Source organism: Carettochelys insculpta, chromosome 2 (genome assembly GCF_033958435.1).
Source record: "Carettochelys insculpta isolate YL-2023 chromosome 2, ASM3395843v1, whole genome shotgun sequence".
NCBI lineage: Eukaryota > Metazoa > Chordata > Testudines > Carettochelyidae > Carettochelys > Carettochelys insculpta.
The window spans coordinates 247,242,377-247,270,277 of NC_134138.1; the positions used below are offsets into that span (position 1 = coordinate 247,242,377).

Genomic DNA, 27,901 nt, shown 5'->3' on the forward strand with positions numbered 1-27,901 from the left:
TCCTCCGCTGTTCTCCGGAGCACGGATGGGAATATGGGTCCCATCCAGAGCCCCAAAGCAATTTGGGAAGCCCAGGCTGGCAAACCCTGCGATGGCGGCATCTGGGTCCCCAAGCCGCACGAGCCTGTGGAGGAGCAGGGCATTGATGGCGTGGACAACCTGCAGGGGAAGGACATGGGAGAGCACCAGTGAGGGGTGTGCAGGGTGTGTCTGGCCCTCCACCCCAGGCCCCCCCTCCCCCCCCCGGCTCCTCTTACCTCCATGAAGACAGCCCCGACAGTGGCCTTGCCCACGCCAAACTGCTGCCCCGCGGATCGGTAGCTGTCTGGAGTGGCCAGCTTCCAGACGGCGATGCCGACCCATTTCTCGACCGTGAGGGCACACCGCATGGTGGTGTCCTGGTGCCTCAGTGCAGGGGTGAGCCACTGGCAGAGCTCCAGGAATGTCTGCCGGCTCATGCGAAAGTTCTGGAGCCAGCGCTCGTTGTCCCACTTGCTGAGCACCAGCCGCTCCCACCAGTCGGTGCTCGTGGGGTAGCTCCACAGCCAGCGGCGTGTGCGGGGGGTGGGGGGGTCGGAGGGCAGCAAGGTCTGGGGCTGCTTCCTCCTCCCCTGGGGGCAGCTCCTCTTCTGCGAATAAAAGGTGGTCAGCCGCCTCCTGCATAGCATTGAGCAGGGCGAGCACTGCTCCTGCAGGGGCGGCTGTGTGGCCCTCTGGCTGCTGCTGCTGCTGCTGGGGGTCCATACTGCTTCGACGGGTGTGTGTGCCTGTGGCTCTGCAGACCACATGCTGTGCAGGCTGAGTGTGTCTGGGAGGGGCCCTTTAAGGGAGCGGCTAGCTGTTGCCCCGGAAGTGCTAGTCCGCCCTGTGACCCTGTCTGCAGCTGTTCCTGGCACCCTTATTTCGATGTGGGCCACTTTGGTGTGTAGACGCTCCTCTGCAGCACCTACTTCGATGTGGTGCTGCCCAACGTTGACGTTGAACGTCGACGGCACCAGCCCTGGAGGACGTGTAGACGCTATTCATCGAAATAGCTTATTTCGATGTTGCTACATCGAAATAAGCTATTTCGATGTAGCATACACGTGTAGACGTAGCTATTGTCTGGTATAATCCCAGTACATTTCTCCTTCTACTGGCAAATATCACCAGAAGAGAGACGCATTGCAGATCCGTGACACATTTTGGTCTTTGTTGATTTCTAGCACGAATCTGCATGTAAATATGTTACCTGACTTCAGAACTCTTGAGGACACACAAATCTCATTGAAGTCAAACTGGAAGCTGCTGGTGGTCTTTTTTCTTGGAGGGTGTAGGGGCTGGGGGCGGAAAGAGAAGAGAAAAATCTCATCACACTCTTTATGCTGGATTTGGAAGAGTAATTTTAGGTACTTTAGTTTTCATAAAATGTGGCAGAATTCTTCCTGCATGAAACAGTTTTGTTTGCAGGACAGGGGCCATAAAGCAAACAATTAACCTTATTCATAGTTCAACCAAAACCAAAGGGGCTATGTACAGCCATCAAGTTATTTCCTTACAGTGGTGCCGTGTAACAGACCTTTCAATTTAGAAGCTGATTTGGGCCTTAGTTCTTACTAGAGCATGATCCTGACCTTCACAACTACAGATGCAATTTTGTGTCTACAGTTAAATGTGAGTACAGCTACTATTGCCTGCAGCTGAACCTCTGTTGATAGTACAGCTGCAGTATCTGGAGGCAGAGGTAGGCACATAAGCTTCTGAATGGATACAGTTCCAGGTGCGGATACTTGCACCCACAGTGGTGGATGTATCAGAGGGGTAGCTATGTTAGTCTGTATTTGCAAAAACAAAGAGAAGTCACGTAGCACCTTATAGACTAACAGATTTATTGGCGCATAAGTTTTCATGGGCAAAGACCCACTTCATCAGTTGCATGGTGGATGCATTGTTTCAAGGTTAGGCCCGAGTCTCAAACAATGTGTTTGATGTGAGAGGTGGTAGTGTACAGTGTCTGTCAACAAGTAGGCAAAATTACCACTTGGCCTTCAGATGACTCCTGGGACAAAAAGTACTTTCCTGCACAGTGAAATAATGTCAAAATACTTGTTATTAAATAATAAAAACTATAGCATGTGCACAACTCCATTTCTGAATCAACTCATGCCATGAAAACTGATTGCTAAGAAATTATGCATTCTAGTCTTGGCATTACATTTGTATTCTGCATAATCATCAATTATGTTCTGTAACACCAATCTCTAGCAGTCTAAGACACTGAAAAAATTAAATCAAACCCACTGACCCAGGAAAGCAGCCAAACAAAACAAAGAATTTGGCTACATTTTTTCAATTATAACGTGTGTGTGGGGAGGTTTCATGTATATGGACAAAATGAATTTTAGTTCTGAGAAACTGGTATGTATAAGTACCTTCAGTGAAGGTTTCCTGTAATGACATTTGAAGAGCAGTACTTGGATAGCTGCTTCTCATCCCATCTTGCTGCCCAATACAGAAAGGGTGAATAATGATGTGATCTGTTCATTTATATTCATTGTCTTTTTTGTTCAATATCAATCTCTTGTATTTTAATCAGAATTTCTACCTGGCAAACAACGAAAAAAATGAAAGCAAAGAAATGAAAGAGAAAAACAAGGAGTTTCTGCTAGAGGTAAGCCATCTTGCTAAACTGATAGTGCGAATGCTGATGCAGCAGATTAATCAACAGAGACTTTATGTGCCCTTAGCAGCAGTGCTAAAAGCTCTTTGTTTGCTAATATGTAACAGGAAGTTTTGTGATGTTTGTTGTTAACAGCTTTGTGCTTATGGCTACGAAAAAAGCTCTTCAACTTGCTGCTTACCACTGAAAAAAAGATTCTACTTGAGGGTTACCACATTTGAGCTTTCAAAAAAGAGGACACTCCTGAGAGGGAACGTATCTGTATTGGTATCTGCCAACTCATGTTGTATTAATGTACTATATACACTATAGTATGTTAATACAACGTGAGTTGGTAGATACTGATACAGATGCACTCCCTCTCAGGGGAATCCTCTTTTTTATATGGTGACCCTAGTTTTATTATAAACATGGTACAGACAATTCCTTTCTTCTCTTACATGCCAGTCCTACAAATATTAACATGTGTCATTAGCTGTTTTTCTAAAGTGAGAGGTTTTAGTGGTTTCAGTTAAATGAAACACCTGATTCAGTGTTTATAGGACTGGAGCCTGAGCAAGGACAGCAGGTAATTAGGAGTGTTTCACTTCGATGGTACTCTGAAAAGGCTCATGCAATGAGGGTTCATCTTAGCTCTGATTTTGTTGCAGAAATGCTTTGCTTGCAAGCTCTCCACCAGCATTACCAATAATCTACAACACTCCTGATCTAGAATCATACTGGCTTTTTTAGTTTTTAAGTCATTAATAAGACTGATCAATAATAATAATTAATGAATACTTAACTGCTTTTCTTTCTGATTAAAGTAGGTACATTTCTCACCCACTTCCACTTCCCCGCTCTCCCTTCCTCTCCTACACTCAAAATTGTTTTTGTTTTATGAACTGTACGCTGGGCTGTGCCATGAAAATATTCCATGCTTGTAAAACTAACCTCTCTTTATAAAGAGATCTATCACAGAAATGCTGCTGCAAGCACTCAAGCCACATACATACAGAATAACTTCCTGATTTCTCTTCCAAACGCTTTCATTCTACAGCCTGAGTGCCTCCTCCCAAGTTCCACGCAGACTGCTGCAGCAAGTGTTGTATTATCAGCCTTTGGATTCAATTCCAGTTTAAGCCTGCTTATTTTCTGAACCTTTTTTGTTGAAAGTTGATCATGCCAGTCTACAATGCTGAGAAACCAAATTCTAGACTTTTATAACAAAGAAATGATAATCACAGACCTAAGGGAATTAAAAAAAAAACAAAATAAAACAAAAAACAAAAAAAAAACCCTTTAGTTTTAAGCGATCATTTTGGCTTTGATATAAGTGCAGGAAGAGGATGATCTAAACTCAGATGACTGTGGATTCCCATCTTGAGACTGCAGCTATGCTAGTAAGTTCTTTCAAAATTTTTTTTGAAAGAAGGCGGCTCTTTCAAAAGATCCCATGGACCGTCTACACACAAAGTCTACGTCTACACTAACCATTTTGATTTACTTTGATTTTCTCTTTTGAAAGATCTCGGTAGTGTAGATGTAGCCTAGAATTAGTGCATGATAACAAAACCACCAAATATCAGCAAGCAAAGAGCTGTCCACACTAATTTGTAAATGAGAAAATAAAGTATGTTGATATTAGAAATCCCCGAGAATGTTTTATACCTTGTAACAGCAGCTCTTTTATGGCCATCAATAACATGTATTTGTATTTGTTCATATGGTTTATGAATGCTGCTGTGTGCTTAAAAATCAGTATTAGTACAAATCTCTCAATCTTTGATTTTATTTTAAAGTTCTTCATGCCTTTAGGAGCAGTTTTTATGATATTACGTATTTTCTTACACAGCCTAGTAGTTGAAAACCCAAGCATGGTGCTAAGCATTTTATTCCCTTCTATTCAATAGACAATGCTTCTTCTGCTTACAGTCTACAGTGGGTTATTGCAAACCCTTCACTAAGAAATTTCTGTTACTGGTCAGGAACTAAGAGTGGCTAGAAATAGAAGTCACCACTCTGCAAAGAGCCTGTGCTAGGAGACTCTATCCACTACTGAACCCTTAATCAGGGTCATAAGAGAAGGGAATGAGCTGGGAAGGGGGGCGCTATTGTGAGGACACGTTCCCAGAGCAAGTGTCTAAAAAGAATGTCCCAGTCCCATATGAGCATTTTAACACAGAAAACTCACATTTGAATGTTTGACTTTTTGTGTTTCGTTACTTGGGCTTCCATCTTTATGCACTCATGGTCACAGAAAATGTCTGGTCTGGTCTGCTTTAAAGTGACCCATTTGCTGCCTGCTGTTTATTAATATGGGTACTCAAGTTCATTTATTTTGTGTAATCCAATTCTTGCTGCACAGGAAAGTTTCTGTGGGACATCAGTCATTGTGCCAGAGCTTGAAGGGGCCCTTTATTTGAAGGAAGATGGAAAAAAGTCCTGGAAGAGGCGCTATTTTCTTCTACGAGCTTCTGGAATTTATTACGTTCCCAAAGGAAAGACCAAGGTCAGGAAATCAAAGGAATGGTTTTAGCAGTAAAGCAATTCATGAAAGTGAAAGTGAAAAGCTCCTGAAGTGACAACTTGAGAGCAATGACTGATGTATCTGAGGCAGATTTTCCTTTTGACTGTGAAACTTGTGCAAATATTGGGATGCAATCACAGAAATCCAGTGGCATTCCCCCCATTTTAGTTTCTATAGTTAGGTTAAAACCATTGGGTTAAATCTTGCACCTTTCAAAGTTAATGCGGGGGAGAAAAACCCGATGCCCTTTGGCTGGTATTTTGATGCCAATAATGCCTATAATTCATATCTGGTTCCTGTTGGAAGGGAATTTAAGAAGTTTGCAAACAGTCTTACTCTTGACAGCAAATGGAAGTACAGAACACCTGACATTGTTTGTAACGAAATGCAGTTGAAAGCTGTACTCTGGTTTTTATGTTCTGTGTGTGTAACCAACTTGCCATGTTAACAACTATCGCAGGGAAGTGCACTGAAGTCTTTGTGTTATTATATGCCAAATATTTTCCCTGATGTGATCTGTGTCAAGAAAATATGTTGTGCCTTTTCAGATTTTTAAGGCTGCCCTGTGTAGAACAAGAGGTGAGACAGGCATTCAGGCTGGCAGAATCTAATACAGTGGCATTTTCCATTACGAGGCATTGAAAGAGTTTAAATTGCCAGCCCTCAACCAATAAGCAAAGGAACCTGAAGTACACTGCAGTATGCAAATCATTGCCTCTCATTTCTAGAGTGACATCCTTGGTACTGACTTTTGGGTACTGGGAGCTGTTGTCAGGTTTATATTCTGACATGTACTGCTGCTTATGGCTGTGGAAAGTTCAGATTTGTGGTGTATGAAAATGCTTGTGCCAGTGACTGAGCCTCCCCATGCCCAGAGCTAATGATGGACACCAAGGCACTGGGACTTAATTCTTTTCTTATTCCCTGAATAAATCACTATGGAAGAAATAGTCATCAATTTAAAAATAAGAAATGAGACTGCCACTGGCTGGTAGAGGCATGCAGTGCCCCTATGCAGGTGACCCAGGTAGGACTTTATGGCTTTGCAAAAATACTTGCAATAAATGACTTACCTTGTACATGATAATCTGCTACTTCCCCTATTTACCTGAAATCAGAGAACAATAGAAGATTAAGGTTGGAAGAGACCGCAGAAAGGCATCTATTCCAACTCCCTGCTCAAAGCAGACCCAAGCCCAATTAAATCATTCCAGCCAGGCCTACACTACAGGGGAAGGTCAAATTAAGGTAGTTAATTTCAGCTATGGTAATTATGTAGCTAAACAAAACAGCGGTCATATAGCAATTTAAAGTGATTTGTTAGTTGATGAGCTTTTGTGAAGAAGTGGGTCTGTCCCGTGAAAGTTCATCACCTAATAAATCATTTTGTTAGTCTTTAAAGTGCTCTATGACTGCTGTTTTGTTTTGTTAGAATACAGACTAACCTGACTACCTCTCCCGGTGCTATGTAGCTAAAGTCAGTGTACCTTAATTTGGGCTTCTGCCCTGTCTCCGCCAAGAGAGGTCCCATACTCCACAGGGGGAAGCATTGTGGAGTATTGTTGTCAACAGGGACAACCTGTACGTTTGATTTAGCGCATCTCCACTGGGCGCACTAAATCGAACTCCAGAAGATTGACCATGGCATTGTTGATCTTCCCTGTCATGTAGCTGTACCCTAAAGGTGTATTGACCTTTCCCTCTTTGTCTTAAGGATGACTACAATTTAGGAGCAACCCAAACCCCTCAGTATTTTCTCTGCTTTGATAAAATCCAGTACAATTAAAACAAGATTCAGCATCAAAACTGAAAAAGGGTTCTTTAATATGTCTGGTATCAGAACTGAATTCCCTGGAACAACAGAATGTTTGGTTTCCGTTTTTTAGACATCCCGGGATTTGGCCTGCTTCGTACAATTTGAGAACGTGAATGTTTATTATGGTACTCAGTACAAACTGAAATACAAGGCACCTACGGATTACTGCTTTGTCTTAAAGGTATGTACAAGAGAAGTCTTTTATGCTAATGTGTATTCCAACTGCGGCCCTCTACAGTTATGGTAAGAGCCTGATCTGTAAAGTGCAGAGTGCTTCCTGAAACATTACTGCACACCTGCAAATCCTAGTCACTTTGGCCCTATTCAGCCATGTACCTTTAGGACGCATTTAACTTTGAGGACATGAATAGTCACACTGAGTATCTTGCTGAATTGGGGCCCTTAAGATGATGCTCAGCATCTAGCAGGTGTCATGCCTTAAAGCACAACTCTGTATAGCAGGAGGAGAAGAGCATGCTGGGCCTGGTCCACCCTCATAGCCACAGGCCAGCCACTGGGGAAAGTACTGCGTCTCCTCTTACTGCTGCTCCAGGTGGGGGAAGGAGGAACCCCATGCTGCTGTCCTGCTCAGGAAGAGAAGGGGATAGTCCATGGCCACTGTACTCCAAGTGAAGGGGTGAGCCATGACAGAAAACCAGAACTGTGAGATGCCTTGTGGTGTGATGCATTTAGGGCACTAGATAGCCTCAGTTAGGCATGGATTCCTAGCTAAAATAATAAAGATTCAGAACTCGGAACATATGTGACAACACCAACGTGACAGAACATATGGATTCCTCATCTACAGCTCTTATGTCCGTGTGGTGCTAATGAGAGCTGTTACCAAACAATGTTTAGCGAACTTGAAAGGCAAGACAAAGCAGATACACAGCTTTCTGGTAGTAGCTGCATTTAATGGGCTCATTATCCAAAAACGAAATGTGCATCCAATTTCAAAAGTTCTTCCACAGTTTAGTTTACACATGACCCTAGTGCGAATAATTCCTATGAACCAGGCTATTAGGAGATTTAAATGATTGATACAGTTCAACAGTTTACATACTGCAGTTCTCAAATTATCTTGATAAAATAACTTCTCTCTCTTCCCCACCTCAAGTTCCCCACCTACAAAATGGGTATACTTATATTTGATTCCTTTTGAAGGCACTTTGAGATCAGCTAATGCAAAGTGATTTACAAGAGCTAGGCATTATTATTTCAGAAAACACATGAACACTTAATAGAGAAGAGAGAAGTGTAGGTTGAATTTCTCTATTCTGGCACCCTTGGGACCTGACTGGTGCTGAATGAGAAAATTTGCTGAGCCCTGGGAAGTCCGTATTTTCTAGCAGCATTACCAACACTTCCATTGCTTACTGGGCTCTTAGAATACATTTGGGGTAAATTATAGCTAAATAACAGCACAAAATACTGAGAGTCAGGACTGGTAGCTGTAAACAAACAGGGAAACTTGGCTACACCCATGATAAGTGGTTGTCCAGAAAACGAAAATCATACTAGACCATGGATGTTGCTGGACAATAGAGGTTCAGCCTGTAGTTCCATCAGTTTTTAGAGTAAATTGAAGTTGGCTCTCTGTACAAGATTTCAAAGCTGTTGTGAGCATATTTAACTACCACTGTATGTCAGTATAATATTTCAAATGGAAGAAAGTGGTCAGAATTTATATCTGGCTAATTTAAGTGCTTTCTAGACATTTTTATTCACCTTGCAAGTAGATGAGCATGAAGTATGACAGAAACGTGATTTTTAGCGTGCTCAGCATTGTTTTTAATTATTCACATGTGAGGGATCTTTAAGGCTTAAAGTGCTATAATTTGTGGTCAAAAATTAAGCAACAAATTATCATTGTTGCAGTGAAGTATTTATTAAACTAAAATGCCTTGGGTGTGTGAGATTAACACGTTGCAGCTGTGTGTCACTTACGATGGTGGTAGTGGGGTGAGTGATAAAAAACCAGTAATGAAAGCCTGAGAGGATGGGATTTATGCATTATAAATTTGAAATGTCTTGTACTTCTTTTAGAGCTGTTTGCTATAGTGCCTTTAAAGTGTACTTGCAATGTAACAGAATGAGCATCACACCCACACAGTTATCTCCAGATAGCACTATTATGGGTAAGCAGAAATCTGGTCTACATTACTATAACTGATCTTCATTTTTAGCCTACTAATATGTGTTCAGGGGCTTGGAAATGTGGTAAAATAAACCCTTGAGATACCCACAACCTAGTTGCATGTGTCTCGGGTTAACTGACACTTGCTGCTCCTGACAGGGGTAGTTTCCTGGACCCGGTAGTGGTGGGAAGCTGGGAACCAGGCAGCAACCTGGCTTCTAGCTCCCCTCCACTTGCAGAGCCATGAAACTGACCAGGGCATCAGTCCTGGTCTGTTTGTTGGCTCCAGCCAGTGGAGGGGAGCCAGAAGCCAGGATGCCCCTGGTTCCTGCCTCCCCTCCACTGGCTGGAGCCAAGAAACTGACCAAGGCTGTTGCCCTGGTCAGTTTCCCAGCTCTGCAAGGGTTGGGGATCTGGGAGTCAGGCTGCTGTCCAGGTTCCCAGCTCCTCCCTGCTTGCAGGACCCTTGAAACCGATCAGCTCATGGATGGTCAGTTTCCCGGGTCCCCTAAGCACCAGGGATCTGGGAACCAAGCATCAGACTGGTTCCTGGCTGCCCTGCACTGGCGGGAACAGGGAAACTGACAAGCCATGTGCTGGTCAGTTTCCCAGGTCCTGCAAGCAGTGGGGAGCTGGGAACCAGGCTGCCGCTTGGTTCCCATCTCCCTGCTGCTTGTGGGACCAGGAAACTGACCAGCACATAGCAGGTCAGTTTCCTGTGTCCTGCAAGCAGCGGGGAGACAGTAACCAGGCTGACCCCTGGTTCCCAGCTCCCCACCACTCTAGGAGCCAGGAAACTGGTCAGTTTCCCGGCTCCTGCAAGCCCAGGGAAGCCAGGAGCCAGGGGCAGCCTGGTTCCTGTCTCCCTGGACTTGTGAGAAAATCTGAGTTACTTGGGGGTTGCAGGAATGCAACCCCCACATAAATCAAGCATTTATTGTACGTTCCTGAATGCAACAGTTTTACACTTTGTTGTGCCAGTCCTGAAACTGGCTATTGCAGCGTTTGAAAGAGCCCTCTACATAGATAAAAACAAAAAAGCAGTCATGTAGCAGTTTAAAGACTAACAAAATAATTTATTAGGTGATGAGCTTTTGTGGGACAGACCATGAAAGTTCATCACATAAAAAATTGTCAGTCTTTAATGCGCTACATGAGTGCTTTTTTGTTTTGATAGACTACAGACTAACATGGCTCCCTCTCTGTCACTATACAACATAGACGTGTGCAAATTTTAAACTGTTGCTGTGGTTGCGAAAATAGTGGCCAATAGAGCTAGGTCCATCTATGTCCTTACTTCTACTTTCAGCGGCTGCCAGTGCGATGGGGCTGAGAATGGTGGTCATTTGAGTGCAGGGGGTGATGAGAAAGAAAGAAACTACACGCCAAGCACGCACTGCTGTCACACTCCCACGTAACTGCAGTCCAGTTCAAATACCAGTTCCTCTGGATGCATTTCTGGCCTAGGTTCAAAACCAGAGAGCCTATCACCTCTGGTTTTGTTGCATGTAACTCTGTCTTATCTCTCACTGTCTGTGAGACGTAGGGACAGGGCCTGAACAAGCGCGTTCTCTGTACTCCCAGCCTCCATGCACAGCTGCTGTGAGTAGAAGTGTAACGTTTCTAACAGGATCTAGAATTGTGGTTGACCATTGGGCTATGGGATAGAGCTCTCACACAGATTATGCTGTTGTGATGGGGTTCAGGGGTCCCCAAGCACTGCACCCCATCTGCAGCCAGAAGTGGCTCTCACTCAGCAGGTAGCAAAGGAAGTTTATTAGTCGACAGAGACACAGCGTAGTGCAGAGGTGCCAGTACAGCAGGCAGAGACAGTCATTCCAATCCATCTTGGGGAGGGAAGGCCCAAGGGGAGCCCCCCCCAAGCCAGGGCCTTGGTTCCCCCCCACCTTTGTTCCTCTCCTTCAGTCCAGTCTCCCTGCCTTCCAACTCCTCACACACTAGCTGCCCACCTCTAATTCAAAACCAGCTGGGCTCCACCCAGTTCTTTGTTTGGGGACAGAGGTGTTACCTGACAGCTTAGGTTGCAGCCAACAGGGTGGCATCCACAGCCTGTATGAGCTACTCAGCCTGTCACTCACACACGCACCCCCCACTACATCCCAGTTGGTTAACTGCTCATCTGTTAGTTTGGTTTAGTATGTGCATGTATTCTAGGTGAGATTATCCTGCTGGAGGTGGGGGGGGTAAGAGAAAGACAACTTGTATGGAGAACCAAACTGCTTAGAGAATCATCACGGACCAATCAGAATGTGCAATCTCTTTCGTTCTGTAATAAATAGTGTCCAAGATGAGTTAATGGAAGGGACTATGATTCAGGTGCAATGATCATGGACACTGGCATTAAATTGTAAGTGAAAGGAGACTGTTTTTTGTTTAATTGGTTCCGTTGCCCCATTTTAGTAAAACTAAGGTATGGGATACAAGGTTAGTTTCACATCTGCACCTTTTAAGCTTATGCTCACACATACGTCAAATATATCAAAGGAGCCCATTGTTCATGCAAAGAGGGATGAATGGCTAATAGAACAGCCTGCAATGAAGCTAAATAAAAAACATGAATGTTTACTTTGAAGAAAGCACATGCATACACCTGCGTCCTCCCAAAACACCTCAACAAAACCCCAAAATATCATTGAGCCATCTTACCAGATGACTAGGATCCAAGCAACAGAACTGTGCCTGACTCCAGAGATTCTCCCCCACAATATGAGTGTGATGATTTATACCTTGAAAGAAATACTGCTTTCTTTTATTTTATGATCTCACCTGTCGTAAGGGATGGAAAGGATCTTCAGAGACTACTAAGGCAAGAAGCTGTGGCAAAGGAAGGTGAGAAGGGAGGATGTGCCCTCTTAGATACAACCTCTTTTGTTTGGAAATTATTTTCTGATAAAACTGACATGAGTTGTGAATGCAGCTTCATGACTTTTTCTAGTCACTGCAGTGTTGCATTAAATATGCTTCAGTCCAGAGCACAAAGGAAGCTATTCTTTTCAGTGATTATGTTTTCCAGTTGAACTAGCAAGATTGCTCAGAAGATGATAAAAGTAAGAGCTAGTGGACCAGTATTTTAGGGTTTTCTCAAGAGCACTTCTTAGTGTCTTCTTGTGAAAGAGGGAACCTTTTGTTTTTCTTATTCAGGAGTTGCCTGTCAGGATGATTCAGAAAAAATCTGAGGTGATGGAACAAATAGCCACTTCCTAATGCAACAAGCCCAGATGGGGGCTAACTGAATGGAGTCCAGGTGGCTAATTAGCATATACCAGAAAGCTGAACTCACGTTTAGCCGCCCCTATTAATTTGTGAGCATTAAACTGGAACTAATGTCTTTTGGAACCCTGGGAAGGCAGTGCTGGTTTGGCAAAGGGCTCTGCCTAGGCTTCTGGATAGAGTCAGCATGTAAGTGTCCTCAGGCATTTGAAGAACCATAAAGGTTGAAAGATTTTTCTCCCCTCTTACCCACTGGCTCTATGCTGAGCCATTACCCTCAATAATATGAGACTAACCACTGGAACGGCCCTTTGGTGCCTGAACCAGGCCTCCCATCAGGCCTCGTTCCATAAAGAAAGAGTTACTAATAAGAAAAACAATACAACCTATTAAAAAATAAAGCCTCAGAAGGAAGCGAACCCTTGGAGGAGCTGCACATCTAAGCATGCAGGTAATGCCATCTTGCTCGCAAAACATTACTTAACTCAGAGCAAAATTTAAGGGGCACCACTCGTTAGCTGAATATCAGGACTTTTCCCTTTAGAGGCTACATAAATTTGTGCTGGTGTTAGAAGTCCCTCTCTAAACAATAATCCAAACAGCCTCTACCTGGCCCTACGTATGACAGGATGCTAATAGTACAGTTACAGGAAGCTCTCCTGATCTCTGATACAGCCAACAGAACCGTGATGCACAGCCAGCTGGAAAGAAGCACTGCGCTAACACTTGCATCTGCACAAGGATACCTCTTCTGAAAGAATGAGCCCTGCAGTAGCCCAGCTTTTCTAACCACCTGCTTTTCTGTTGACTGTTCTTGCAACTCTGAAATGAAAGGGAGGCAAAAACCTGTGCTCATACTTCCCTGGGAGGTCCATTTTTAGCAAGCACTGGAAGACGTTACCTCTCCTGCCTATAGTGAGTGCACAAACTGAGAGGATCCAGCACTGTGTGGAGTAGCACCTATATAATATAAATATAAAGCTGCTGTCTCTGAAGTATAGCGCAGCTATTGTCTGGAGGTTGCAGTGAGAACGGGATGCATCTCATTGTCGTTGCTCATTTTGTGCTGTTAAGTTGAAACCCTTCCAAAACCAGAGGAGCCCACCTTAACAGTAAGGGGCAGTTCATCTCCTTGGTGAAATTTTCCATGTATTTAACAAAAACCTTGATTATTGTGGGGTGTGTGTTGTTTGAGAGTATTCACCAGTCCTGGAGCTGGTTATCTCAGGCCACAATGAAAAATCCTTCAAAGCAGACCAATAGCAAGGTAATCTATATGCAAATTGACTGGCTTAGTCTGTCTGAGGTGTTTGAGACTGAGTGAATTTAATTATGGTTTATTGGTGCTGGTTTTGCTTGAGTAACTTGAAGGTAATGGTACATAATGCTGAATTAATCTAGGATGAAACAAAATGGTTTCCTGGGGATGAACTGAGACAAAGGCATCATCAGACTTCATTTCTGGTTTGCAGCTGGGTACATTTTCCTTTCTAGCTAAGCTTCCTTGGTATCATTTGGTGTCTGCCACATCTCTGTCAGATCTTTAATGTTCCCAAGAATTTTAGGGCCAAATTCTCTGCTTAACTAGCTCATTTTTCCGCAATGCAGTTACTCCAGTAAATTTGGTTCTTAGTTTGACTACTGCTGGTTCTTCCCTCTCCCACACCTATCGTATCTCATCACAAATGTGTATAAAGTATATACCCTGTAGGACATCAATTTAGACATGAGAAGTAAGTGCATATCAGGAGGTTACAGAAGAAGAAAACATTTTTGCCTCATTACTCAAACCAACTGAATCCTTTAGAAGGAACAGTTCAGGTGAGTATCTGAATTTCTTCAGCAACCTGAAGAAAGCAAATGTGGAAAGAGCATTTATTTATCAAAAATCTGTTTCAGATATGTTGGGAAACTGAGTCCTACCCTGTTGAGCTCTCTGCCTAAGTAAGAACGTGCGTACGTTTTTGAAGGATTAGGCCCCGAGCAGTACAGACACAGAGTGAGGGAAGGAATATAACAAATAAAAATAACAAATAAAACAAAATGTTTTCTCTGAAAAGGTATTCTCTTTAGTTAACACTAACTACTGCTTTTTTAAAAAAAAATAGCTCTCTAAAACATATTGCCTCAGTCACCAGAGAAGTAGAGGTCAGAAGCATACTTACTTTATGACAAAGCAGTTGTTGTTTTAGACCAGCAAACCCTCTGTACATTTTAGGTAAATCAGGCCAGCCTCCAGGCTGGTATGCTGGTTGCGGGGAATATGTGGAGCCAAGATATAACTGAATTTAGAAGCAACTAGCTACACTTTTACCTCAGTATTCTGGATGCCTAATTGGATCCTTTCTGAAGTGTTGAGCACCCACCACTTCAATTGATTCTGGGGCCAGGAAGTCAGTGAGATGCCTGAGTATCTATAGCTTACTTCTTATTGTCACTGTTGGAAGAAGGAGGAGTAACATAACATGCTACATAGATACTCTCTCTTAAATGCATTTGTTTTAATCATTTGTTTTGGCACAAGCCATAGAAACCACGTTTCAGTTCCTATTTCTTTGTAGGCGTTTAGTGTATTCTATCCTGTTTTCTTTTGGCACAGGGCTTCCTTTTCTAAACTCATCTCTGAAAAATAAGGTGTTTATACTGAAGTGTTTCATTGTTCTTTATCTGTATAAATAATGCTTGGGATGGGCACTGGGGCTACATTTGCACTGCTGCAATCCTTCGAAAAAAGCTCTTCCAGAAGATCTCTTCTGAAAAAACTTCTTTTGAAAGAGCACATCCACACAAAAACATAGATCGAAAAGATCAGTCTGTTCTTTTGATAGAGGAAGTCCACACAGCCCCTGCTCTTTTGAAAGAACAGGCCAGGGATCGAAAAATCTGGTGCCATGAGGACCTCGCTTTTGAAAAAGGGCCCCCAGGGCATCTACACACATTTTTTTTTCCTAAAGACTCTTTTGGGAAAAGGCGGTCTTTCTCATCTGGGAGAGGATGAGGGCTGCCAGTACAAGTGCTGAGCTCTTCCCAGTTAATATAGAAAGACTGCATGGTGTGTGTGTGTGTAGAGGCTCTGCTGGATTTTTTGAAACAGCCCCAGCTTTTTCAAAAAAAAAATCGCTAGCATAGACAGAGCCAGTGTGTCATAGGTGCTGATTCCGTTGGTGCTCGGGGGCTGGAAGAAAAAAGCCCCCTCAGATCAGTTTCCGCCTCCCCCTGCCCAGTTGCTTGCAGGTCCCACCAGTCAGGATCTTCCCTCTACTCCCGGCGCCTTCTGTCCCTTGTTGATCAACTGTTCTGCAGCGAGGAGCTAGGGGCGGGAGGCAGCAGAGACAGAAAGAGGCAGGAGAAGAAGGGGAAGAGGCAGGGCTGGGGTGGGCACTTAAGGGAAAAGGCAGAATATGCTCAGTAGCTTGAAGGGGGAGGGATAGTGCAGGCGTTTGAGCACTAGTCTGCTAAACCCCAGCATTGTGAGCTCAATCCTTGAGGAGGCCATTTAGGGGTCCAGGGCAAATAAATTTAAAAAGGAAAAATCTGTCTTGGGTGCTTGGCCCCACCAGGAGGGCAGGGGACTAGACTCAATGACCTCCCAAGGTCCCTTCCAGCTCTCTGAGATATGTGTATCTCCATATGGGGAGGGACTGGAGCAGGGTTCAAGCACCCCTGGGAACTAGAGAAGTCAGCCCCTCTGCAGTGTGCTGCATGATACTTGGAAAGGAGCTAGAGGGTTGGGTGGAGAACTGAGGGGCAGGGTCTGAGTTCTTCTCCTCTGGACCGTCTCCTGGTTTTCCAGCAAGTCTCTACCAAGTCTAATTTCCAGAGAGGCTGAGAACCTGCAGCTCTCTGTTTCCATGTAGCATTTTAACACCTCTGAAAATCAGGCCCTTAACCAGTGTGTGCCTCATCTGCAAAATGGTGGTACTGTGACCTCTCTGCCCATCTGAAATGCTGTGCCATCTATGCAGGAAAAGTGCTATAGAAACATGGGGGCCAACAGACTCCTCAGACCCCTGGAAAATGTGCAGGGAGGATCTGCACTTCTGGAACTGATGGGGCCTCAGGCAGAAGGGGCAGAGGCAGCCAGCTTTCAGTGCTTCCCAGAGTGTGCCACAACCCCCTCCCTGCCCTCAGCGCCACTTGAAATACGCTGCCTGGGGCTCTAGAGCATGTGTCTCTCCAGCAGTGATTTAAAGGGCTGGCAGTGGCAGTGGCTGGGAGTTCTGGGCCCCTACAAATTGCTAGGTCCTGGGGTGGTTGCCCCTTGCCCATCAGCAGGCCTGTATAGACATGAAGAGCATTTAAGTGTAATGACACCCGTTACCAATTATTTTTCAGTCCCTAAATTAACAGACTAGACTTTTGTGGCTTTTGATGTCGTCTGAGTTCCCTTCCTGCTTCTCTGGATTTTGCCTGGATGGTCCCACTTTTCCCTGGAGCCAGGACTGCTGAGGAGCTGCTTTTTGAAGTGTTACCCTTTATAATTCACTCAACAGCTGGATGTGTCCAAGGAAAAAAGGAATCAGCCTTATCAGAAGAGAGAGATGTTTTTGCTTTGCCATCTGATGCTTGCAGTGGCCTTTCCTGAACACAGGGTGTGCTGTGCTTGGAGGGATGTTACCTGTGTGCTGGGCAACAGCAGGAGGCATTCTCGAGGCCGAGACCCTCGCAGTTCTCTGGAACAGTATGGCTCTTCGTCACCCTCAAACTGCAGCAATGGCCTGCCTGGCTGGCACAGTCATGCAACTTCATTTTCAGCATCGTGTATGCCAGCAAGCAAAAGCTTCTCCCAGGGTTTGGCCAAGTTATTTGAATTAATTACAGATTTCCTTTCAGGAAGTTCATACAAGCAATGTTCAATGGGGTATTTGAAAAACTGAGGGAGACTGACAGGGTCATCCAACTGCTGTTCATTTTGATGGGAAGAGGGGGCCCTGTCTCTCAACGCCTGGGCTCTGTGCCCTGCAGGTTGATAGCACTTTCAGCCAGTGCTGTAAAACCATTGAAAAGTATTTGATGCCATCTGCTGGACTTAATAGAGTATTGCAGGTCAGACCAGAAATTCCCACTCTTGATTGAGCGTATCCATATGCCCATTCTAGTTAGCCTCCTGTACGAGGGGGGCCTCTGGGCCGGAGACATTTTTCACACTAGGCAACTGACTTGGACTTTGAATGTTCTGAGTTGGAGTCACGGGGAGGGCAATAATTTTTATGGGGGCTTGGGGGTGCACTCCAAGATTTTGGTAAGTGATCAAGGACTGAACTATTCCATGGAGGTTGTATGGGGTCTGGGATGGAGATTGGGTGCAGCAGGCGCTCAGGGTAGAGGACTGGGGGTGGAGGAGAGAGTGGGGGGGGGGCCCAGGGAGTTTGGGTGACCTGTGACCTGGAGCAGGGGACTTGGGCGCAGAAGACGATTCTGGCCTGGTGCAGGGTGGAGGTAAGAGGGGGTGTAGGGTCCGTGAGGGAGTTGTGACCTGGGGTAGCAGGGAGGAGAGGGGGTGCAGAGGGTTTAGGTGGTGACCTGAGGCAAAGTATTGGGATGCAGGGTCCTGGAAGTGGTATGGGTGCAGGGGAGGATTCTGGCCTGGGGGAAGGGTGTTGGAGGAGGTGCAGGATCTGGGAGGGAGTGGAGATGCAGGAGGGAGGTGCCAGAGGCAGGATCTGGCTGGGAGGCCCTTACCTAAGCAGTTCCTGACCAGCAGCACTCTCAGGCAGGCTTCCAGGCTTGCTAGCAGCCCTAGACCATGTGACTTCCTGTGCTGTGGGTGAGTCTTAGCGTGCTGCCCCGACCCCCCAGTAAAATCTCTCAAGTCCTGTTGGCCAGAAACTGCAGATCACCATGCAAATGAGGTCTGCTCACCCTGGCTGCATCTACACTACATTCCTCTTTTGAAAGAGGAATGCAAATATGGCCAATGGGAAATGCAAATGAGGTGGTGATTTACATGCTGTGTGCCTCATTTTCATAATGGCAGCCAATCGCTGTTCCAGAAAAGCTGTTTTTTGGGTGGGGGAGTAACTGTATATGGGGGTTCATTCAAAAGGAACCCATTTTCGAAAACACCCTGCTTCCTTCCTCATAATTTTCAGGAAGAAAGGTACTTTTGAAAACAAGGTTTCCTTTCGAATGAACCCCATCTACACTGCTTAGGCCCCCCCCCCCCAAAAAAAAAAAAAAAAAAGCACAGAACGCGTCTTTCTTAGGGTTTCAGAGCTGCCTTAATTGTGAGACAGGACACTCCTATCTCTGTGTGTACAGGTATGAATATAGCTCTGCCAAACTGAAGTTTCCAGTTCAGTCATCTGATAACGTGGGCTCCAGCCCACAAAACCTTATGCCCAAATAAAATTTAGTCTTTAAGGTGCCACAGGACTCCTTGTTGTTTTTGCTGAAACAGACTAATACGGCTGCCCTTCTGAGACCTACCCAGGTTTACTTCCTATTCTACTGTAGCGATAGAAGTAGTTCCTTCAAAAGCTAAAACTAGGAGGTACACTTTTCAGGCAAGCAATCAGACTGAAATTTGTAGCAGGTTGTGAACTGTAAGACAGTGTCAGTCTTGAGCAGTATCGGGGGTGGTTCCAGAATTGCTTCAGAGAATCAAAGGATTTAATGCCCTGGAAAAAGTGATTACTTTTGGGTGGTGTTGCATTAAATATAATCTTATAGCTGTAATAGGATGGAATTCTGGTAAGAGGTACAAAGGATAAAGGGACATAAAGCAAAACTTGGAGGAATAGCACCAGAACTAGACCCAGAAGAAGATGAGCCTTGAGACAAATGCATCTGTTTCAGCTGAAGGTCTGTGCTTAGCCAAAGTGAATGTGCTCTTTAGAAACAGTAATCATGCTGTGCTTTCAGGATGGATGTTACAGATTGCAACAGACTTCCTGTTTACACACTGAGTGGTAGGCACTGAACCATGACATTTCTAGGCTTTCCTGACCTGCAGGTCACAGTTTAGCTTTCTGAAACTCAGGCATTCAGAGTGCAGACCTCTCTTACAACCTGTTACATTTGTTAAAAGAAAATGCTACAAACGTCCCTATGAGCCACAGATTGTGATTTCACTCCTTTTTTACATACTGATAATTGTCCTCTTTGTGTGCTCTAGATAGGCAATGTTGCCATTATAATCACCACATGAAGCTTAGACTTTTTTAATTTTGCCTGAAATATGTATGTGTGTAACTGCAAGAATTATTCATTCCAGCATCCCCAGATTCAAAAGGAGTCACAGTATATCAAGTATTTATGTTGTGATGACCAACGGAGTCTACAGCAGTGGGTAACTGGAATAAGAATTGCCAAGGTGAGCCTGAAGACATTTTCTTCCTTTCCCACCCCTCCTTCACCCCCAACTCCCTCATCGGGTGTCACCAAGGCTCACTGAACTCAGTGCAGAGTGACTTACTCCTGGCTTCTGTAACTTTCACTATTTCTTGCCCCGGGAGGTCACCAAATTGACATTATAATTTCCACATCACCATCATCTCCACTACCTCAGGCAGTAGAAATCAGAATTCCTCTCTGGACTCCTGCACATTAACTCTTAGTACGCACACTGCAGTCGGGGCGGAGCATACTTTTCCTTTTCTAACAGAAGGGTGCAATTTCTATCATGAATCTTAGGCCCAGATCCAGAAAGGCACTTAACACTCCATGTTGCAATGGCTAACTTTTAGGGGCCTAGTGAGGGAAAATGTCACGGGGACAACACTACCATCCACAAAACTGAGTTAAGTGCCTATGCTTCCTTAGAATGGGGAGAGAGAAGCCTCTTAGAATGTGTTCCTCATAAGAAGGTGAGCTAGGTGGGGAGCCACCAAAAATAGCCAAAGGCAGCGAGGCCACCACCGCTCACTCTCTTAGTGATCTACAACTAAGCACTCTTTAGGATTCTGGCATCAAAGTTTTTTTTCTTGGGAGAGTGAGTTAAACTTCTGCCTTGCTCCACACAGCCAGCCAGACAAGGAGGCAGAGGTGGTGGGGCTGCTGCCAACCTTACAACTTTTATCTCCTCAGTGTGAGAGATGGAGAAAAGCTTTGAACAGGTCTCTCCCACCTGTCTAGTGAGTGCTCTGAGCTATGGGATAGTCTGATGTGGGGCTCCCTCCCTTGATGCTGGTGAGGCTGTTTCCCTGTGAATTAGTTCTTAAGAGTCAGTGAGCCAGAGACAGAGAATGATGATGCAGCTTTATGCTTAGGCATCCATGTGAGAGGCCCTCAGCCCAGTCTTCCTGCTCCAGTGGCTAATTATTTGTCTGCAGGAAAACTGTGTTGCTGGGAGCCCACCTTTTAAATCCATTCTCCACATCACGTGGGAAACTGAACCTGGGTCTCCCCAGTCCAAGTGCTCTAGCCACTGGACTTGAAGTTATGGGGTGGCACCACTACCTCCATCTCCTTGATTTTTAATGGGATCTAATCTGGCAGGCGGCTTCTGCACATACTTTATAGGACTGGGTTCCGCAGTAAGAAAGGCATTTATCTTCCTTTGGTTCATGAATCAGTTTGGAGCTTAGGTGGCAGATAAATATTCATATGCCTAGAGGGACATGACAGTACATGTGCCCGGAGGCAGAAACTTAAGCATGAACAGCATTAGGCAGTTTTGTGGATTGCAGTGATGTTTTGTGGATTGCACTGAAGCCTAAAACTAGGATTTAGGCACCTACACCCTTGGCTCAAATCCACCCACGGTTCTTGTGTTCATTATGGAACTAAGTTTAAGTAGGTTACGCAGTTTCACTTATGTGAGCTGTTGCCTTATCATTCTCCCGTCGACTTAATCAGACTCACTTTATAAAGCCCATAATGAAGGTAAGTCCATCGTCTTCAAGCTCCTGCTCTAGTCAGAGTACTGACCCATGAAAGCTGCCTGGTGCATGCTGAAAATGCAACTGAAGGTTAGTAATTATCAAGGCTGGTTTTACTGTTGGCAGGCTGGTCCTTACCCAAATGCAGAATATGCATCTCCATAGAGCAGGGGTGAGAAAACTTTTTACAATGGGACCCCACTTTTCATTCCTGCAATCTGTTTAATATAATCCAAACCGATGGACATTTCGGTTATGTTCATATGGAAAAAAAAAACTTTCAGCACATGTAAGAAAACAGGTATGTAGAATATAAAATCTTTATTAATTGGCATATAAATATGACTACACATACATAAAAAGTAACAGATTTTAACATTTTTAATGAGACAAGATGGATGAGCCAATTGTGCTGCAATTCCCCTCTTAAAAAATTTCATGGCCCCCACTGGCACAGAGCATCACTGCATCTTAATGGCCACCCACCCACCTTTTCTGACACCCATTCTGCATCTCTGCTGCCTCCTGAGAGCATTTAGTTAACATAAAAGGGAAGAAGCCTGCCAGATCCATTAGAGGAACAATGAACTTGTGAAAGCCATTCAAATAAGAGTGAAGCCATTTAACAGGCATTTGCAAGCCCCAACCATATACTGTCAGTTTCTGAATTTACTTGTTAGTCTAAGGAGATCTTTTCAGATACTGAAGTGCAAGTGAAACGTAGTGGTATTATTCAGCAGGTATTTGCACATAACAGTAGTGGTGCCTCCTGGGAAACACACCAAACAACTTAAAGCAAGTCAGAGAACTCCCCATCCCTTGTTCTTCCAGCTTTGTTAAAGAGATGAGGCTTTCTTGTGGCCCCTTTACAAAGCACTTTGAAGTATTATTTTAATATATTTTGTTAGAGAATTAAATGCTACAGTATTATTTTAAGCATTTGAGTTGTGTGGGTCCTAGGACAGAATCCCATCAAAATCAATATGGTGCAGGGATCAACAGACTACTGAGGTACTGGGATTCTTCCTGGCACATCCCAGTACAGACTGAGGGTTATTAGTTGTAGAAATAGCTGGTATTTTTTTTTTTTTAAAAAAGAAGAAAATTGGGATAGGGGTTAGAAAATGCAGCTTATAGCAAATGTGTTGTTGAACCTGCAGACAGTAGCATTGACTGTGCTCCAGAATTAAAGATGCACTTTATTTCCACAGTATGGCAAGACATTGTATGATAACTACAAACGTGCAGTACAGAGGGTCAGCTTGGCCTCGGGATGGACAAACCGGGCAGCTGTGGAACCAGCTGTCACTGCAGAGTCATCCTTGACAGGTACCTAAACTGTTTGACATGACTGTTTCTTAGCCTGATTAAACCTTAGGCAAGACTGCTGGGGATAATTTATCCCAGAAGTTTAGTAATAAGGGTTTTAGTTCTGGTCCATAACTGTAACCCACAGATACGGAATGCTGCTACAGGAAGCAAGTTCACGTCTTTGATCATAAGACCCCCAGGGCAGAAGAGAGTTAATATACATTCCTGCTACATTTAATAAAAGGTTTTTTGGTGGCTTCCGCATCTGGTTTTCCCCTCACCGTGCCTCATCTTGACTTAATGTCTGAGATCTTAATCAGAGAAAGATGCATTCATCATCTCTACATGGTCCCTCGTGGAACATGAACTTCAGTGGGCTTTTCAGAGACTGATGCTGTTGTCACTCCAAGCAATCAGGACAGTGGTGCGCCTGTCTATCTAAAACGGAGAATGAGATAGAGGCCTCTTCCTTATCTCTGCTACAACGTGGAACAAGAGGCCCTGGAGTCTTAGCAAACTCATCCTCACTATAGCACGGCCGTAAAGAGGGAGCGTAGGGCGATTTCAAACTTTACACACAGTACATCTGCGGCTTTCTCATGCCCATTGATCACTGCAAAGCAGCGTTTTCGGAACTGGGGGTTTCAGGTGGTCGGGGTAAAGAGCGTCACAAGACAGTAAAAAAAGGGTGTGGCAAGAAACTTCAAGAAAGCCAGAATATGCCCCATTTGAAGTGGCTCCTGACCTGGGGGGCAGCCAGGGTCCATGCACCACGTCACAATGCCAGGCACTCAAGATTTGGCCTGGCTGCCTAGCAGAATGAGGGGGCCAGGTCAAAATGCCTTAAGTGGGGAAAACTGAGCCCATCTGCCCCTAAGGGCAGGGAGCTATTGCAATGGGTTGTATGCGGGGGGAGGGGGGGAAGGGGCGTACTCTGCAACTCACTCCCCACCCTCACCTTCCCGCCTTTGGTGGCAGCACTCAACCACCTTCCTGGGCTCTGCACTCCCACCCAGCAGGGGGACCTGTCTTTGTTTAAATTCCCCTCCCCAAATTCAACACAGAACCAAATTAAAAACCAGCCCCTACTCTCAGACCCCGAGTGTCGCAGTGACAAAGGAGAGCCCACAGGTGGGAGGTGCAGTCCAACAGTCTGCTGAAGAGGTGCAGCAGGGTGTGACAGGAGTAGTGACCTGCACTAACAGTTTGACTTCAGACACTTAAAGTACATTTTATTTGTTATGAAAAGTGCTCCGGCCTCCTTCACATAACAGACACGATGCCGTCAGAACCAGTTAAAATGAAACCAACCAACCAAACTGCCTCCGCCCCACTGCTATTGCTCCATAACTCCTCCCCCCTCCCAACACAACATGAACTACCACTCCGAAATTCTCCCATCGCCTTCCAGAAGCCTGACCTCCCTGCCCCCCCCAAGGGGGGTGGCTGCAAGGAAAAGATGGGAAACGTACCAGTTTCTGGGCAACAGCAGAGGGACTGATTTCCACAGCCAAGGGGAACAAACTTGCCAGCTGCTCAAACACCCCACTGTGGTGCACCCCCCCGTTCAACGCCCCTGCCTGGAACGACCCCTCCCTCCCCAGCCCCAGCTCATTCCCCCACCCCCAGCCTGGCCCTTGAGGTATGTGCAGAGGCTCTATCCCCCCTGCCAGCTCAACCCAACCATCCCATGCTGGTTCACCACTGTTCAATCCCCTCTCTGTCCCGCTCAACACCCCCGCCCCTGCATGCACTGGGCTGTCCAGCTGTCAGCTGCTGCAGGCACATGAGGCTCTATCCCCCCGCCAGCTAACCCCCTGTCCCGGTTCACCCCGTTCAACCCCCTCAACCTTCCATGGCTCCAGCTCACACTTCCAGGCACATGGGGCTCCAGCTCCAACTCCACCACCGCTGCAGCCCTGTCTCCAACCCCCTAGCCGGGCTTAGCCCTGACCCCAATCCCCTGCTGCCCCGGTCCAAGCCCCTACAAGCCCCAGTTAAACTGCACCCTCCCACCACCCCTGCTGCCCTAACCCACCCCAGGCTTAACCTCCCTGCCCCCTCCCAGGGCCCCAACCCAAGCCATCTCCGACTTACACAAAATTCAAGGTATGCGAGGGTTTACAGTATAAGGGTATTTCCCACTTACGACCAAACTGAGTTACGGCCAGGTGTTTGGAACGTAACCCGTTTGTAACTGGGGACTAGTTAACTGCCTTAAATTTGAATTTATGTCATAGTTTAGATGTATCCCTAGTATCTGATCACACTAACAAAACAGAATATTTTAAACAATCACACACTAGCCCAAACTAAAACAGAGAGTCAGACGTGGCCACAATTTGTCTCCTTCCAGTTTCTATTTTACCATACGGAATGACTGTTTAACGAGAGCTGCTGGTGGCTGACATTCTAAAATGGGTCTGAATCTTTTTTAAACTGCCATGCACAATATTGGCTGGACTTAATGGCAGGAATCTACACTAACACAAGAGGAAGTTTTGTTTAATCAGCCTCAATACCAGCTGAATTGTTGCTCAGAAGGCAGGTGGAGCTTCCTGCTCTCACAGCTCATCTGTAACATAAATGTTGTGGCTAACATTTGTGGTAACTGCAAACACCCAAACAGCAGAGTCTGTGTTTCTTTAAGAGTCTTTTGCGCCAAAGGAATTTCATGCAATATGTTATTTTCATCTCTGTCTTGCTACACTAATCTCCATATGCTTGCAAACACAATATATAGCTGTGCCAGCGCATCAGGGTGTTCAAAAGACCAGGGCTGCTGCTGTTCCCTAGACGTAACTATGCGAGAGACGTGTTGCCATAGGAGACATTTTGTACTATATTTTAGACAAAGTTGACCAATTTAAAAAAATGTGGATACTTTTGTTGGAGTAACTACACAACAAAATTAGAGAGAAGGCAGCATGGAATTACTCTGGATTTTCAGTGGTATAACAGCATGCTTTGGCTGGCTACCCTGGAATATGATGGGTGGAGACCAGGTGCCAAATGGTGCCCTTAAGTCTTAACATTTGCAAAATAAAGATGGAGTCATTAACACCCACACGCATTGGCATCAGGTTGCCATTTAGCTATCTCCTCACTACCTGATTGCATCACTTTGCCAGATAGGTCCGCTCTGTGGAGAGAGCTCCATCTTGACCCACTCGCACCCCTTTCAAGGTTAACAGGACTAGAGAGAACATTTTTGATCAGACTGACTCCCACAAATTGTTCTTCAGTTTTGGTCACAGAAAAACTGCATACACCAAGGAGGGAAAATGCAGCCGGATCATGGTTCCTCGTTGGTCCTCTAGCCTCTCTGGAGTTCTTGCACCGCCTGGCTTGTGCCTACTGGCCCACAACTATCAACTTATGGAAGCTCCTTGTTCAATTTCCAATAAATACTGAATATCGTGGCCATAATCAATAGAGGACTTTGAATTAAGTAGATTTAGTTCAATGAATACCATAAAAACAGGGACCACAGTCCAAGTTCTACCCTCAGTTGCATCACTTGTAACTCTGGTGAAATCAGTGATGAGCAGAATATGGTCTTGCTTCTTTATTTGGTAAAGTTGTGTGATCTGTAAATTCTCTAATTAAGTCATTTACTGTTAATATTCATAGCACCTATTTGCTAAAAGGACAAGTGCAGCAATTTTATTTGCACATGCCAACACTAAACACATCTTTGTGCAGACCTGTAATGTGTGTGTCTATTACAGGAGTGGGCAGGAGAGGTTCTGTGCTCTGCAATGTTCAGATGATCCTTTCTGGGCTTAGTTTATCAACTTGGATAGGACTACCTATGAAACTCAAGCTATCGTAATTAGTTTTGTAACCATGTGATGGACGTTTCTCATGATGTAAGCACAGGATATGGAAACTGTAGATTGTATCTTCTTTAGCTGAAAATATAACCCAGACAGATGCTATAACTCTGAAAAACCTTTCTTCCACATTCACTGGGTCCCAGCATAATAAACTACGCTAAGAAAACAACAAGAAATCCTGTGGCACTTTATAGACTAACAGATACTTTGGAGTATAAGCTTTTGTGGGCAAAGACCCACTTCATCTGCTGAAGCAGGTCTTTGCCCTTGAAAGCTTATGCTCCAAAGTATCTGTTAGTCTGTAAGGTGCCAGAGGACTTATTGTTGTACACTAAGAGAACAAACTAGGCCGTCTATTGATGTTCAGAAATTTACACAGTTATGTCTACTTCTTTCACATGCGGCTGTTTCTAGAAAGATTCTCCCTCCACCCCAACTAAACTGGAGGGTTTGTTTAATCCAGGGGTCAGCAACCTTTTAGAGGAGTGCTAAAATTTCACCTTTTGAGCTCTATGCATGGTCTAAGTGCTGCTGATACTTTTTAACGTCACTAATAGTCCTACTTACAACAGCTCCATTAATAAGACGCAGAGCTTTACTGTTTAGCTGTGGCTGGTGGCAGGGAGAGTCCTGGTGTGCAGAAGTGGCTCTGGCATGTGCTGGGGGCAAGCAAACTGAGGAGGAGGAACTGGGCAGCTGTGGGGAAGCAGGACCTCCAAACACATCACTGGAATTAACCACCTGCCTGAAGGATGGTAACAGCACTGGCAAGGTAGTAAAGCAGGGCAGAAAAGGAAAGCAAGAGGGCAGAGGTGGGGGCAGAGGGACTAAAAAATCCCTGCCCCAGAGCAGATGGCTCACTCCCCTTCCCCAGAGGAGAGGAGGACAGATGGCGGGGAGAGAGGGACACACATGGAGCAGTGGGAGCAGCTCTGCAGCCGCCCCACACCTGCAACCTGAAGGGCCCAGCCCTGTGCTGGCAGCAGCTCCATGCTGCCCCTCTGCTGGCAAGCTTGCGGGTGGGGTTGCATGCCACTGCCTTCCCACAGCAACTCCTCTTGCTGTGGCGTGTGCTTGTGGGAACAGAGCAGTGCTGCAGATCTCTGCACCCCTGCTGCATGGGGGGAGAAGGGGCAGGGCTGAGCTCCTGCCTCACGTGCAGATGAAAACAGGCTCATGCGCCACTCTTGGCACATGCGCTGAGGGTCACTGACCCTGGTCTAATCCATACTAGCCTATGTAGGGTTTTTTACATATATCTCATAGAGCTAGAAGGGACCTCCAGAGGTCATAGAGTCCAGTCCCCTGCCCTCATTGCAGGATGTATCACCATCCCTGATAGAATTTTTTTTTTTAAATCTAACCTGTCCCAAACCTTTCAAAGCCCCCCCACCCCCAGGACTGAACTCACAACGCTGGGTTTACAAGGCCAGTGCTCTAACCACTGAGCTCTCCCTCCCCCCAGAAGCACAAGCTGTCTGTCATCAGTTTGGCAACACTAGAGGATTTATACACAGCTCTGTACACATACACCCTGACAGCATGCAGAACAAAACTTCCAGTTTTAGCTCAGCCAG

General features: G+C 45.3%; 1 protein-coding gene across 2 annotated transcripts in view; it reads left to right on the plus strand.

Moving 5' to 3' along the window:
- Positions 1 to 27,901, plus strand: part of APBB1IP (amyloid beta precursor protein binding family B member 1 interacting protein) — a 107,782-nt gene that overhangs the window by 74,295 nt on the left and 5,586 nt on the right. For both annotated transcript variants that reach the window (XM_074984891.1, XM_074984892.1), the window contains exons 8-12: positions 2,576 to 2,650; positions 5,007 to 5,150; positions 7,055 to 7,165; positions 19,569 to 19,667; positions 22,386 to 22,503. In XM_074984891.1, the coding sequence (XP_074840992.1) occupies positions 2,576 to 2,650; positions 5,007 to 5,150; positions 7,055 to 7,165; positions 19,569 to 19,667; positions 22,386 to 22,503 (547 nt within the window). The remainder of the gene's footprint in view (positions 1 to 2,575; positions 2,651 to 5,006; positions 5,151 to 7,054; positions 7,166 to 19,568; positions 19,668 to 22,385; positions 22,504 to 27,901) is intronic.